This window comes from Dipodomys merriami, unplaced genomic scaffold (genome assembly GCF_024711535.1).
Source record: "Dipodomys merriami isolate MVZ:Mamm:240054 unplaced genomic scaffold, mDipMer1.0.p SCAF_2, whole genome shotgun sequence".
In the NCBI taxonomy this organism is placed as follows: domain Eukaryota; kingdom Metazoa; phylum Chordata; class Mammalia; order Rodentia; family Heteromyidae; genus Dipodomys; species Dipodomys merriami.
The window spans coordinates 8,349,154-8,365,168 of record NW_027203381.1 but is presented as its reverse complement, the minus strand read 5'-3'; the positions used below and the strand labels follow the sequence as shown (position 1 = coordinate 8,365,168).

The following is a 16,015-nucleotide window of genomic DNA, read 5'->3' as shown; positions in this document are numbered from 1 at the left end:
TACCTGGCACACTTAAGCTAAGAAGGGTGCACTTGTGCTTTTACAAAGATTGTAACACATCACCTTGGAAATTAAGGCTACTGCTAGCTAATTGGCTGGTACTATGTCCACACTACATCTCTTGTTATTTCTAACATCACTCTTCCTAGTCTCACATACTTACAACCTGCCATGTTCAGCTCAAATACTTTTTAGCAATCTAGATCTTAAGAGTACCTAGGTACCTTGGTACCTTTTCGTGCCCTATGTAGTTTTAAACTTTATGAGTATAAGGTCTTGAGCCTTTAAGGGTATACTGGCCAGCTGGGCATGATAGTGGCACACACCTGCAACTCACCATTTTGGAAGTGATGCAGGATCAGTTCCAGGCCATCCACTCTGGAACAAGACTCTGTTTACACACACAGACACCATATCCTATGTATATTCAAATGCCTTAGCATACAGCCCAGAATGGTAGTGTCCAGTTGTAATGGATACTTTCATGACCTTCAAGGATTGTTCATAGGTCTGTGTTATGTGGGAAACATCAAGATGTCAGTTATGAATCTACAACTGTTTTTTTTTTTGGTGCTGGTACAGAGACCTGAACTCATGAGGCTAGAAGCTATCCCTAGCTTTTTCCCTCAAGGAAGGCAAACATTCCACAAATCTACTTCCTGCCTTTTGGTAGTTAGTTGGAGATAAAGAATCTTAATAGATTTTGCTGTTAAGGCTGGCTTCAAACTGTGATCCTAAGACCTCAGCCTCAAGATTAGCAAGGATTAGTTGTGAGCCTCCAGTGCCTGGAGACAGCTACATGCTTTAAAAAAAAAAACAAAAAACTGACTCCAAGCTTCACCTCTTCCAGACACTTTACTTCATCTCATAATCTTACGTAACCAAATGTACTTTTCATGTAGGTGTGTGAGTGTATGAGGTACTTTTCTGACAGTGTGAGCTAAGAACACCGTAGTAATTTTCCTCTCATCCTTATGACACACTACATGATCTGAAGCACAACTAGAGGTAGAATTAAACATATATAAACATAACCCCAGGGAATGCATTACCATGTCTAAGACAATTCACAACGATTCCATAATCTTAGTCCACAGTCATGTCTTTGTTTCATAAAATGTTTTATAATTTTTCCAAACCAGGATTTAATCAAGGTTCAATTATTCTATGTGTCTTCTATTTCATTTAATCAAGATGAGTAGAAGAGTCCTTTAACCATTAGTTTTCAAAATAACTGAGTTTTTGAGGAAACCAGGTCAGTTGTCTTGTAAAATATTTTACATTCTCTTTTGGCTGATTGCCTCCTTGTGTAATTATTTCTCTCTCCACTAAATTGCCTGTAACCAAGCAATCTGGCTTATTGGCCAAAGAGTTTCACATTAAACCATACCCAGTCTTCTCATGTATACGTCCAAAAATTTCATGTTATTTCTTCGTACCCACACACCAAGACTCCAAATAAAAAAAGCATACAAAGCATACAACCATTGTAGGTTATTATCAATTTACTTCACATGAGAACATCATGTTTTAGGCCTATGATTTCCATTGAATATCAACAATCTGTACAGAAAACCCCAAGGCAACCATATAGCATAGTATGTAGAATGTGCAAATATAGTTTAAAATGTAAGTTACTGTATAGAATTTGTAAGGTAGAACTTTATAGTAATTAAGGACTCTACCTCATTCTAACTTAGTCTTTGCATATATAGTCAATGCAAATGTACAAGGCACAACTTAGTGTCGATGCTAAAGTGTGTAACACATCCTCAGATCATTTATTTAAACACTAAAATAACATGTTTAGGTTTTATTATCCAATGAGATAAGTTCATTTTTAAAGCCTCATGAAGTGTCACACTGATAACACATGTGTGGACAGGACCAACTGTTCCCTGAACTTAAAAGGTGGAAAGCAAGACCTTTGTTATATTCTGTATCTTAAAAAATTATATATACATACATATGTACAATACACACACCCATTTCACACACTGGAAAACATCCCATAATCCAAAGGGAGGCCATTTTCTTATTAGCAAAGGTTCCCATTACAATATCTCATGACAGTTATTTAAAAAAATTCATATTTCTTTACCACCTGTTTTGGTCAATCTTGCTACGAAAGACATTGAAATAGACTTTTCATCTTCAAGGTAAATTCAACATCTAATTTAGAAAGTCTTTCTCTTGAGATTGCACAGTGAAAGGTATCATTTAATTATAAAAGCTTTCTACCTTAAAAAGAATTAAATCTCCACAGGAAAACAAAACAACAACCTATTAAAAAGTAAGAGCACTGACCGTGACACAATTCAAAATCTTCCCAATACCAATCAATGCTCTTTATTGTTTTATTGCCTATCCCTGAGTAAAGACTCTATCATTTTTAATAAAGTAAGTAAAATTCACGTTGATAAGAATGTTTAAGACATTTTTTGTCAAAATATAAAGCCTTATTTCATTTTACTAAAAAAAAAAAATGAAAAATGCTCTTGGCAAAGAACATTACTCATAAAAATTTTAAGTATTTGTCAATTTTTAATACTCTTTTTGCTGGATAATTCTGTTTATGCGCCATTCACATATTGCTTATTTCCTTATAATCCATTATTGTACCATCTTTGTCTATGGGAACACTTAAAAGGTAGGTTATGGAGGAAAAGTACAATACAAACTAAAAGGAACTCTGAAGTGAGATGTTTGTAGACTGGTAAGAGTCACTGGAAATAATGTCAGTGCCATCCCCGAAAGGCAGAAAACGTATCTATGGAAGAAAGAAAGGCATGTGGTAAACATCTTCCTTGCTGTCTTTGGTTTAGCCTTCTTGGCCAAAATCTTCTGTAAACTTCTTTAATTTCAACAAGTCATGTTCATTGACGGTGGGTTTTGTATTTGATAGTGACCGCAACATATCCCACTATCAGAAAAGAGGGGGAGGAGTGTTAATAGATGAAATAAAATATAAGCCACTGCATTCTTATGACAAACAAGGCTAAATACAAACAATGCAATAAATTCCCTTATGCTTTCCAATGGGTATCTTTGACCATATCATTCCTTTGTGTAGAAATCTTCCATTTCTTCCCTTGTGCTGATCAAAACCTTCCAGTGGGCTTCTCATTACCTTACCACAAATACCACTACAATAAGGTTACAATCTAATTTCTGGTCTTACCTGTTTTCATTAAATATAAGATCAGTTTTCCTAAGTGTAGTTCAAAATTAATACACTAATAGTACTACAAAAAATTGGTTATTTGCTACAGAAGTGTTCAAAAATCTATGAAGCAGAATTTTTTCTTTTTTTACTGGTTGTGGGCTTGAACTCAGGCCTGAGCACTGTTCCTGAGCTTTGGTGTTCAAGGCTAGCGCTCTACCACTTGAACCACAGTGCCACTTCGGGCTATTTCTGAGTAGTTTCCTGCCAGGGCTGGCTTTGAATTGCGATCCAAAGGTCTCTGCCTTCTGAGGAGATAGGATTACAGGCATGAGCCATTCGTGTCTGGCAAAGCAGAAAATTTTGAAAATCAAATATTCAGGACAGGAAGAATAAACACAATAAATTTAACTTTTTTTTTTTGGCTGATCTAGTTGGAACTCGGGGCCTTATGACTGTTAGGCAGGTACTCTATCACTCAAACTAGAGCCCATCTTTTTTGCCTTGGCTCTTTGGGGATAAGGTCCTTACACTTCCTACATAGCTGGATGACAGATACTTGTACCATATTAACAACTTTATAGTGGTTCCTATAGTGGGGGCTGTTCCTCAAAAACTTTTTGCCCGGCTGCTCTCTAACTGAGATTCTTGTGATCTCTGCCTTCTCAGTAGCACACTTATAATTAAGTAAATCACTTGTAATTAAATGAAGCAGAATACAATTTTTAAATCAATTAGCCAGAGGAAAACAATAGATGACTCAAACACTAAGATTCATTAAAAAAATTATTGTGGAATGGTAGTTCCAGCACTTAGGAGGAAGAGGAGGGAGGACTGTGGGTTACCTAGCGAGTCCCAGACTCAAAAATCTAAACCATACATACAAAACAAAAACCTTAGCAACAACAGCAACCAAGAGAGAATATGTCTTGCAAAACTGTATGCCAGGTACTGAGAAGGAACACTCCTACACTACTGTTGTTCTTCAGCGCTGGACAGAATACAAACACTTAAAAGAGACCATCTGTAAAGGGTTAAAATCAAGAGAGATTCCTGAATAATTTCTCAAATAACCATAGTTAACACATAAACATAAGACCACTGTGTGTGTATATACACACATACACACATACATATATCTGTGCCCGTCTATCAATATACATAGCACATACAAAGATGTGCTGAAGAAATTTTGAAAACTTAAAGTGTTCACCAAGAAGAAAACTTTAAATATCCTAAAAGTAATAGTTACAAAATAAAATTTTACAAATTATTTTACTCCTCTAATATAAGAAATATATTCCTTTTTATCTTTTAAGCAGTACTGAGGTTTGAAATCAGGGACTTATGCTTGCTAGGCTGCTGTTCTATCCCTTGAGCCAAGCCTCTAGACCACATATCTTTTTCCTGGTCGTGGGGCTTGAACTCAGGGCTTGGGCATGATCCTTAAGCTTCTTTTGCTCAAAGCTAGTGTTCTACCACTTGCACCACAGCTCCCCTTCTGGCTTTTATTTTTGGTAGTTTATTAGAGGTGAGTCTCATGGACTTTCCTGCCCCAGGTGGCTTCTAACCATAATCCTCAGATCTTAGCCTCCTGAGTAGCTAGGATTACAGGCATGAGCCACTGGTGCCTGGCTCCTGCCTAGGTTTTTAATCGTTATTTTTGAAGAAGGCTCTTGCTCCTTGCCTAGGCAAATACCTGAGCTGTGATTCTTCTACTTTGAGCTTCTTGTTCCTGGGAGGACAGGTGTACACCACTAGGTCCTGCACTTCTTTCCTGGACTGCCTGGATCCAAGAACCTCCCACCTCCCAATTCCAACTTCTAAGGTAGCTTGGGATGACGGTGAATACTACTGTACCCAGCTTTGGGTTGAGAAAGGGGTCTCACTTTTCTGCCTCAGTTAGTCTCAAACTGTGATCCTTAACAGCCTCCCAAATAACTAAGATTACAGTTGTAAGCACCCATCTTAGAAATACATTTTACAGCAAAAATGCTATAAAATTCAGTTACATTTTTTAAAAGAAAAAAGTAAGTTATTTTTCAAGGAACAATTTAAAACCTCAACTGCTGAAACTTTCTGTGGAGCCTGGAGAAAAACAGCTAGAAAGGACCACTTTGAACCCCATGACACCAGAATCACTGTTTCTGGTGGCTTTGAAAACTGAGATTCAGAGGAAGAACTCCATACCAATCCTACTTTTCAGTTAAGTCTTGGCAATAATTTGTGAACGTACGTAAGCATTTGGAGAATGCTATTCTAGCTTTAAAACATATGAGGTCAGAACACTGTGCTTTAAAAGATAAATATTCTTTCTCTTAAAAAGTCTTGCAGCCTAAGCCAGGTACCAGGGGTCACACCGGTAATCCTAGCTACTCAAGAGGCTGAGCTCTGAGGATCTAGGTTCAAAGCCAGTTCAAGCAGGAATGTCTGTTAAGATTCTTATATCCAATTTACCACCAAAAAGCTGTAAGTGGAGCTGGGGCTCAAGGAGTAGAGCAGCTTTGAGCAAAAGAACTCAGGGACAGTACCCAGTTCAAGTCCCAGGACTGGCACACATACACACAAAAACGTCTTGCAGCCTAAAAAAAACACTTTAAAGACAGTAATTACAAATACATTGTATTTGTTTACAGTCTTTAAGTGTATATAGAATTTAAATGCCTGGTTTAATAAACATTTAACACCTCCCTCAAATAATAAAGATAATAGTTTTCGTGTTTTAAGTTCAATTAACCTTTACTACTTTAAGAATGAGTCAATAGTACTAAATAAACAAAGGAACACTTCCCAGCAATTGTTTAAAAATGTTACGATTTCATCTATTTGGCAAATTACGAAGTATAGTGCTTTACCATGGAAACCACTGGCTCCAGAAGCTTATCTCCAGGGACATCCATCCACGTCATTTCAATGGCTCCAGGGTCCCCTGGAGAGCAGGGTGTCAGCAAATCATCCACAATGGTGTTCGGGTCAGCTCGGGAAGGTCCTCGCACCTGTAGCAAACACGAACTTAAGTAAGCATAAGAAAAATGGCCTAAGAATGTAGGCTCTTAAAGAAAATCGAAAAATATATTAACTGTTACACGTATTAAAATGCTTACTTCTGCAAAAGAATACGCAACAAAAATAAGTACCGCTGGGTAAGTGAATAGATTTTGGTTGATTGAATTTGAGTAAATAAAAGAGGAAACAGTTATCTGTTCCTTTTTTATCCTCTACAGCTTATTTGGTATAGCAATCTTGGGGACCAAAAGGAAATATATTCAAATATCCTAAGTTGTGCTGTTTTACTTGGCTGAAAAACTTGAGATATATGGATGTGCTAGTCTAAAATCTTTATGTCCCTTTTAAATTTAATTACACAACAAATAATCTCCATACCATCTTATGACGGCTAACTTATTTAAAATAAAAAAGTTCTAACATTAACTGGAAAAGAACCTCTGTGATATAAAGTCATGTGCAAGTATTTAGATGTGTCTCAGGTTGGGACTGCTTTCATGTTTTACAATGATCTACTTTGGGGTTGGCATAGGGATGAAGAAATACATATACCGTTTACTTATTATGTGAACATCTGTCTTTCCTCCTCAAAATTTCAGCTACACAGGGCCAGATACCTTTGTCATTCTTAGCTGTTTACTTCCTCGTTTAACTTTAAACCTGGATTAGAACTTTAAATATTTCAAAATACAGTAAACAAAATTAACAGGCAAATATGCTAATTGAAGTAATTAGCCATGCAAACAAAGACAAGAATAAGAGTTGTAGCAATGGTTAGTAAAGTTGGTTATAAAAGTCCTAGTGCTGGAACTGTTCTGATCACAAACCATATGTATATAAGGGAATGCCACAGTGAAGCCTAATGTTTTGCACAATTTATTCATTAATAATTGTAATTTCAAAAATTGATCTGGTTGTGTTACCTTTATGTTAGTAACTAGAATCTGGCTTCACAGTCATTTAAGGCAATCCTAGCAATAATATCTAGAACTGAATAATTAATTCTGCATAGGATAAGATTCAATTCCTAAGAATTTGTAGTGAACAGCTAAGAAAATTTAAGAGGAAATGTAATGACTTGGGTATTAAAGTTAATCTGAGACCATTCTGCTCTCAGAAATAAAATGGTTGAAAAGCAGTAAAGGCAGGCAAATTTTGGTACCATGACTATTATGATTATTTATGACATCACTTGAAAGTAGTGTTATCTTCATTAGAGACAAAAATGAGCCTTAAACAGGTACTATGTCTGCTTGAAGATACCTAATTATGATTCATTCCTGTTTTAATTAAATCTCGTAACTTACACAACTTCATTATGGCATATGACAGTTATATAAATGTTAACAGTCCTAATCTTTTAGTTTTGTCATGCTATGGGATTAGGTTTATGTTTTTGTTTTTGTTTTTTTACAATTTCACATGTATTACCTTAAGAAATGGTAGACACTGCTGTCCAGTGGGTGATCCCAAGTAGCAATCCACTGTAATTTAAGTTATAATCATACCATGGCAAAGTTATAATCTCAGCATTTGGGAGGCTGAGGCAGGAAGATTATGAGTTTGAGGCCAGTTTGGGCCACAGGGTGAGACTTGTAAAAAAATTTTTTTTAACAAAAATGTATCTCAATCAAATACTAAACTCATTCACAAGGAAGGCAAGTCAGAAGAATAACCTGAATTCAGATTCTGTAGTATGAATGACATTTCTACCACTTTCACATTGTAATATGCTGGGGTAATTGTTAGTGTCCAAGTCCCACATTAAATTCCAGAAGTTACCACGTGCCTTTCTCATGGTGTTATTGAACTCAAAATAACAAGTCAGGATACAGCACAGTGCGCCAGACAGTGTGCTCACCTGAAAGACACTAGGCTTGTTTTATTTCGACTTTGTTCTAGAGGTTTAATGTACCAGATTCTGCTTGGGATAGTTCTAACTACATCAGAAGCAGTTTTGCAACTATGTAATTTATATTTCTATGCTTACCCCAAAACAATGCAGGAATACTTAAAAAACCATCTAGAGAAAAAGTTAAAACAGTTTAGCACTACTAACAAAGACTATTAAGCTTTACTGGAGAAGTATTTTCAGTGAAACAGAAATGTCCATTCCAACTCTTTTGAAGACAAACCAATAATGCTCTTAAACTTGATCTTAAAAATAACAGGCCATGCGCTGGGGGCTCACATCTGTAATCCCAGCTACTCAGGAGGCTGAGATCTGAGGATCATAGTTTGAAACCAGTCTGGGCAGGAAAGTCTGTGAAACATCTTATCTCCAATGAAACATCAGAAAACTGGAAGTGGTGGTATGGCTCAAAGTGACAGAATGCTAGCCTTGAGCAAAAGAGCTCAGAGACACCTCCCAGGTCCTGAGTTCAAGCCGCAAGACTGACCAGAAAAAATAAAAAGATATATGAAAGACAGACTAAAGTTGCTTACCTTTTTGAAATGAGTGGCTGACTGAACTTTCCTAACAGGCTGCATGAGTGCATCTCGCACAATGATGCTTATGTCTGCACCCGAATAGCCATCCGTTTTCTTCCCAAGTTCTTGGAAGTCAGCTTCCTTTAGACTGTTCTGTGTGCTGCCCAAGTGCAGTTTAAACATTGCTGCTCGGGCATGGGCTTCAGGCAAAGGAATATAAATTCGCTTCTCAAATCTTAAAAAAAAAAGATAACGTAAGGTCAGGAATGTTAAAATATATACTTAGGACTTCTTCAGGTTAGGCATGGTGGTCCATACCTGTAAGCTCAGCACATGAGAGACTGAGACAGAAGGATTTTGAGTTCTAGACCAGCTATGGCTATGTGTAGAGATCTTGTCTCTTAAGACCAATCAGGACATTTTCAAGAAACAGGTATTTAGATATTTTTCAATGATACCAAAATAAGCTAAACATGTGACAAATACATATATTCATTATATATGGGGCAAATATCTAGGGATACATTAAAAACAAATAAAAGATGACAGCAAAATAGGAGTTATTCTGGCTTATTTGGGGTTTATTCTATTTGGAATAAATGACTTAAAAGGGCAAGTCTGACAGGGTTATAGTTTGCCATAGTTTGTACTCTGAATCCTGGATGAATGGGTTAATGATCAGTAATATAAAATAAATGACAATAATTCTCTAAATTCAAACTAGTAAAATTACTCAAAATGTGACAGAATAAACCTACTATGTAAAGCCCCAAGTTTTATTCAGAACAAATTATCACACACTAAAAATAATAAAGTACTGGGTTTTACTAACGATCTTATTTACCTTCTCAGGATTTCAGTGTTTGGAGGTAGGGAGAAAGCAATGAAGGACAACTTAAGTGGTCTTTGCAGACTGTTCTCCTTCAAGTAACTCTCTGGGGTTGGGAGATTTTAAGAAATTAGTTTCTATTACCTCTAAACACAGGTTTGAAATACTCTTCACACATTTCCTTTATTAGTAAATGGATAGAAATGCAGCTTGTTGGCAAACCAACAAGTAAATTTAGTAAGAGTAGCTCAAAGGGAAGTGCTTATAAGTTTTACCATGGAAGACTAAATGCATGCCCTACAGTGAGAAGTAGAATCTGCACAACTTTCCTACAACTGAGGTTTGGAAAAAAGTTGCAGACACCATTTCTTTTCTTTTTTTGTATGCTGGTACTGGAGCCTATCCATTGCCTTTTTAGCTCAAGACTGGTGTTCTATGCTTGAGCCACAGCTCTACTTCTCGCTTTTTGGTGGTTAATTGGAGATAAAAATCCCATAGCCTCTCCTTTAAATCACCATCCTCAGATCCCAGTCTCCTGAGGAGCTAGGATTACAGGCATGAGCTACAGGCAGATACAATACAGACACAATTTTCTTTTGTTTACTAAAAATCTATTGTCCTTACCTTATTTACCTTGTAAAAGAATCACACCAGAATTATAAATACAATGTGCATACAGAACTATATAAGTTTTGGAAGCATCAATGCTCACTAAGCTTAATCAAAATTAAAGGTAAGCCTGTGACAATATATTTTTCAATGTGAAAAGACTGCACTTAAGAAAGCTTGTATCTGCAACACAGCAGGCAAACAAACATAGCAAAGGCCTTTCCTCTTCCCCCAAAGCAGAGGGCCACAGGGCAGTTCCCTGAATGCCTCCTCACTAGGCAAAAGGAAGTCATCATTCACTTGTGACATATATAGTTAGAAACAAGGTATTTACTCTATCATCTTACCTTCGTCTAATAGCAGAATCCAGAACCCAGGGTATATTTGTGGCTCCCAGAACCAAAATTCCATCATTGTCCACACCAACCCCTGTATTAAAATGGCCAATACTTTAATTTGTCACTGTAGTGTTTTTAAAACTCATCTGTGTTCTGTTCAGAAATGTAAATCTTTATTAACATTAAGGTGCCTCATTTTGAGACTCTTGGAGAAACTACATTTTGAACTTTTCAATTACTCTGAACCTCTCAATTAAATCTTTGTATTCATGTTACTCTAAGATCATGTAAATATTCCCAAGAATCAAATCTCCTGGATTGTGGAAAATACTATTGTTATCCTTTTCAAAAGATTCCTTTGATTGCTATTTCTCCTGGCATTTTATAGATGGTCATATTAAAGTCTTCACTATTTTTACCAGTGAGTTGAGCCCTGTTAAGTAACTGCAAGTGGATAAAAAAATCACACATTCACATGAAAAAAAAAAATGGATGAAAATGTGGTATAAATGAGACAGTTAAAATGGAGAAATGGGGTTTAATTTTTCTACACTGTTAAACTATTGGCTTCATAATAAAGAAAAACTCTATTAAAACAGTCACAGCAGCGATGCCACCTTGCATCTGGACGAGAAACTCCGTCTTAATTCTCCGAGCAGCCTCGCTCTCATTTTCACTCCGGGAGCCACACAGAGAATCAATTTCATCAATGAAGATGATGGAAGGCTTGTTCTCTCTTGCAAGCTGGAATAAGTTCTTAACCAACCTAAAAGTAAATAAAACCTGTAGTTGCTAGAGAAGTAAGACTGAAACAAGGCAACAAATGGACATTACCAGAACTGAATTGATTAAAAGCCTAAGATATTTCAGGAGCTGGAATTAAGAATGCTACAAGTAGACAATTCATTTTACAATTTACTAAATTACACATACACAGAAACACTTGTATGCTGTTATTTTCCCCTACAAAGTAAATTCCAAATTAGGGACTGAGGGAAATGAATACCAATATTGTACCTCTTTTCTGAGTATTACTAATGATGTAAAACAAATTATTTTATAGTTGATACAGTGACATCTACTCAAAGAAGGAACTAAAAATATTAACAATTTACTACTTACTTTTCACTTTCCCCCAGCCACTTAGAAACAAGATCAGAAGAAGATATTGAAAAGAATGTTGAGTTATTTGCTTCTGTTGCTACAGCTTTGGCTAAATAAGATTTTCCTGTCCCAGGTGGCCCAAACAGTAGGATTCCTCTCCAAGGTGTCCTTTTACCTACAGGTGCATAATAAAAGAAGAATGTGAAGACTACTATCAGTCACTGTAGACATTAATCATCCACAGTGAAGAATGCTAGGAGAAGGTTTTCTCTTTGGAGCTCTCACCATAAGATTTTTTTAAGTAAGTCAAAAGTAAGTACTTTTTACATATACTTTATTTTCTCTTTCTAGAGACTACTCTGTCAAAAATGAAGATCACTTTGTAAGTAGACATCATTGTAGCCCTTCTGGTAGGCAATTCATTTACTTGTTCACTTGTTCATTCAAACAATATATATGGAGACCATAATGTGCAGGCCAATCCAAAAGGATCTCTTCCCTCCAGGGCTTATAGTCTAGTTAGTGAAGGAGACAGGGTTCAATTAAAGGTTCCTTCTAGATGGTCTGTTCTTTATACTTCTCAACACCAAAGCCCTGTAGAAAAACTGTACATGAAGATAGGGCAGCTGGAGAGATTGTCTTTGGAAGAATGAGCCTAACACTTTGGATAACTTGTCCAGTTCTGTTGAATTCTTGATTCATAGGAAGTACAAATTAATATCCCAGTTACCAACCTCATTGGTTGGGTAAAGACATGAAAACGCTCAGTTTTGCCAATGAGGAATTATAATGAGGAATAAAGTAAGTTGTGGCAATGGAATATCAAATATAGATTTTTAAAACGTGCTGGGTATATGTGGATGGTACACAGTATTTTCAACAAAACGCTAAGCAAACCACTGGTGGCAAAACAAAGCACGGCTTGCTATCATTACTGCTATGAAAGCTCAACTTGTATTTGAATTGTCCCCCTCTAAATGCATGTGATTGCTGGGAGAGCAGGGCATACTTGTCATTCTAGCCCTTGGAAAACAGGCATTAGGGATTAGGCGACTGAGGGCAGTCCAGGCTACACAGAGGATTTCTATCCCCAAAACAAAACGGAACAACAACACAAGATGTAAGTTTAACCAACTGAAGTCAATGTCTCTGAGAGGGTGGTAACAGAACAGCAGTATTATCACCACATGAAGCACTTTGAGGTAGCATTCAAACACTTTATATTTAAATAATTGCCATTAATATGTATTAGAAAAATACTTTTTTCATTTATAGTAGACAGAAAGCAGTCTTTGAAGACAAATGAGATGGACTGAAGGTCAACCATGAGCAAATTAACCTATGCTGTTGGAAGTCAACAGAGGGATGACAACCAGGAGGAACCGGGAAGAGGCTATGGGCAGGCTCAGGTGGTAGCACATTCCTTAGCTCGAGGCTGTTACACACACAAGCTCACCAACTCTGTGGAAATTAAGGAAGCTGAACACTTGCAGATTCCAAAATGTCTCTCTGAATTTATGCCATTTTTATTTGAAGAAAAAGTACTTTAAAAATGGTACACATGGGCTGGGAAGGTGGCTCAGTGGTAGAATGCTTGCCTTGTATGCATGAGGCCCTGGGTTTGATTCCTCAGCGCCACATCAACAGAAAAGGGTAGAAGTGGCACTGTGGCTCAAGTGGTAGAGCACTCGCCTTGAGCTGAAGAACTCAGTGACAGTGCCCAGGCCCAGATTTCAAGTCCTACAACCAACCAAAAAAAAAAAAAAGGTACACATGTAGAAAAACTTACATGTGGGAAATACTGGCACATTAATACAGTGGCTCAACTATATTTTTGTGCCCTCACAGAATTATGTCAACTTTTATACTGTGAGTTTCATATTTCTGAAGTTAGGTGTAAGTCTACCTGAAGCCCAGAAGTTCTTTATTCTCCGTTACTTTCTGGATCTGTTCAGTTTGAGGCCAATGTCAATTTCAACATAGACCACTTGTTCTTGAAAGGCTAGGTATAGCCCCATCACAGGCACAGGCTGTCAGTCACAAGAGCACTATGGGAAGGAATGGTTCTGTACTGATAGGTCACTTACTGCTGGAATCAGAACCTGAGCTACCTCCCGATGGTGGGTCAGTAACATTCTCTTCACAGTGATGATAGCTGTTCTCCCTAGAGGACATCTGCTTTTCATCTGAAACCATTAAATCATTCTGACTCCTCTTTCATTTAGAAATAGGAATACTCAAATGTGACTGGTGCAAGCAATTCAAATGAAAGGCAAAAGTTAAAATCATCTAAAGTCTTACTCTTTGAACATACATTAATTTTTATTTTATTTTATTTTATTGTCGGTCATGGGGCTTGTCGGTCATGGGGCTTGAACTCTGGCCCTGGGCACTGTCCCTCAGCTCTTCGGCTCAAGGCTAGTGCTCTACCACTTGAGCCACAGTGCCACTTCTGGCTTTTTCTGCTTATGTGGTGCTGAGGAACTGAACCCAGGGCCTCATGCATGCTAGGCAAACACTCTACCACTAAGCCACCTTCCCAGCCCATATTAATATTTTTAAGTCAGCCGACCTTATACTTAATTCTCAGTAGACCCATTTATTTAATACACATTCTCTGTACTCATGATTTGATTTTTGGTCTTTACAAGAGATTTTGACATTCTTAATATAGAACGTGAATTTATTATTACTGATATATGCTGTATTTTAATGAGTCCATAATATCCTACTGAATGTCAGTTGGATTTCTTATGGATTTTTTAGTATCTATTGCAAATATAGATGCAGATATAGGAAAGAAAACCTCTTTTGTGAAGATATATTACCACCTACAACTGTCACAATTTAAGTTAATTCATAATATGACAAGAACTCACAATGTTTACCTTAGCCATTTATGTAATTTAGAAAAGTCATCATATAAAACTAGTTCAAAGTTATCTCACCCGTAAAAAGATGAGGAAACTTAATAGGCAGAATCACAGCTTCTTTGAGTGCTTCTTTGGCTCCTTCAAGTCCAGCCACATCACTCCATTTCACATTTGGTCGCTCTATAACAATGGCACCTACAAAAAAAAAATCATGTCAGCAGGGCAGTGGTGGCAAATGTCTGCAAGCCTAGCTATGCTGGGGCTGAGCTCTGAGGATCATGGTTCGAAGCCATCCTGGGCAGAAAAGTCCCAGAGTCTCTTATCTACAATAAACTACTCAGAAAAAGCCAGAAGTGGAGCTGTGGCTCAAGTGGTGGAGTGCTACTCTTGCACAAAAGAAGCACAGGGACAGTGCCCAGGCCCTGAGTTCAAGCCCCAGGACCTGGCTCCACCCCGAAAAAAAATCATGACATCTTTAAACTAACTTTCTTCTTCTTTTTTTTTTTTTTTGTTAATAAAGAAGCAACTTTATTGAGAAGGTTCCTACACTGACCAGCCAGGGCCACAGCACAGACTCAGGAGCTGATACTGCAACCTAAACTAACTTTCTTCAAAGTTAAAAAGCAACATAAAATAAGGATGCTAAGTGAAATGCATTATAAAACTGTCTGGAAAGCTTCCCTTAGCCAGAAACCTTTTTGAAATAGCAGGAGGAGGAAGCTGTTGTGGGAACTAGTCACGAGAGTGAGGAAATTGGCTGGGTGGCAGATAAAACTCCGAGTCTGCATTTATGCTTCTTCATCTGTGAAACAAAAATACTATCACCTGGCCAAACTACTTAGGCTAGCTTCATAGGGCATGATGAATACCATGTGTGCTTAGATAAGCACCAAACAAGTGGCTACCATATTTAATACACTGACTCTGGATGATCAAGTGTGCTTGTTCAGAAGGGCAGATTTATTATTGTTCCTGTTTACCAGCAGGAAAGGTGACCTAATGCTTTCCTTAACCAGAGAGAAGATGCCAGAAAACTTTAGCTGAAGGCAGAGGGTGGAGAAGCAAGAAAAGGGGATAGAAATGGAAGCAGAAGCAGGTGTCAGGAACAAAGGAAGCACATCCCTATGCATTTGTAACAATTTTGGCCAAAAGGCTACTCATAGATCCAACAAGCCATACAACTGTTGCATTAGCAGTCTGAGAAAAAGTTCCTGTAATTTTTTTAAAAGATGTTCTAATATTTCATAAAAAGCTTTTCATGAAAAATATTCTGGTAATATTTCATGAAATTACTCAACTACTAAAGCAGCCTTTCTAAGATGACATGCAGTTGTTTTAGGTATAATAAAAACACCACTTACATAATTTAGTGGTTCTAAAATTAAGTTTTATAGATTATTTCTTTTTGTTAGGAAGTATCACCTATTAAACTAAGACTAATTATATTTTTAGAAATTTAAGTCATTATAACCTGTTATGAAAACCTTTGTTCTTAAAATCAAATAAAAGCATAAATATTTTGCATGTTAAAAGGTTAGTCTAATATGAAGAAAAAGTCAATTTGTACTTTCATGTGTGTGTTTGCATGTGTGTATATGGTATTCTGGAACTAAAATTAGAATTAAGAACTAGATGTTATTTAATGATAAACAATCTTAGTAAA

The 16,015-nt window shown here is 36.9% G+C and overlaps 1 protein-coding gene across 1 annotated transcript in view; it reads right to left on the bottom strand.

Moving 5' to 3' along the window:
* Positions 1-1,487: 1,487 nt before the first annotated feature.
* The window catches only part of Vps4b (vacuolar protein sorting 4 homolog B), a 30,271-nt gene continuing 15,743 nt past the window's right edge, over positions 1,488-16,015 (bottom strand). The window contains exons 5-11 of the mRNA XM_070028990.1: positions 14,428-14,547; positions 11,498-11,654; positions 10,993-11,141; positions 10,385-10,466; positions 8,615-8,834; positions 6,019-6,159; positions 1,488-2,923 (exon numbers count right to left, since the gene is read on the bottom strand). Coding sequence (XP_069885091.1) covers positions 2,822-2,923; positions 6,019-6,159; positions 8,615-8,834; positions 10,385-10,466; positions 10,993-11,141; positions 11,498-11,654; positions 14,428-14,547 — 971 coding nt within the window. The 3' untranslated portion in view covers positions 1,488-2,821. The remainder of the gene's footprint in view (positions 2,924-6,018; positions 6,160-8,614; positions 8,835-10,384; positions 10,467-10,992; positions 11,142-11,497; positions 11,655-14,427; positions 14,548-16,015) is intronic.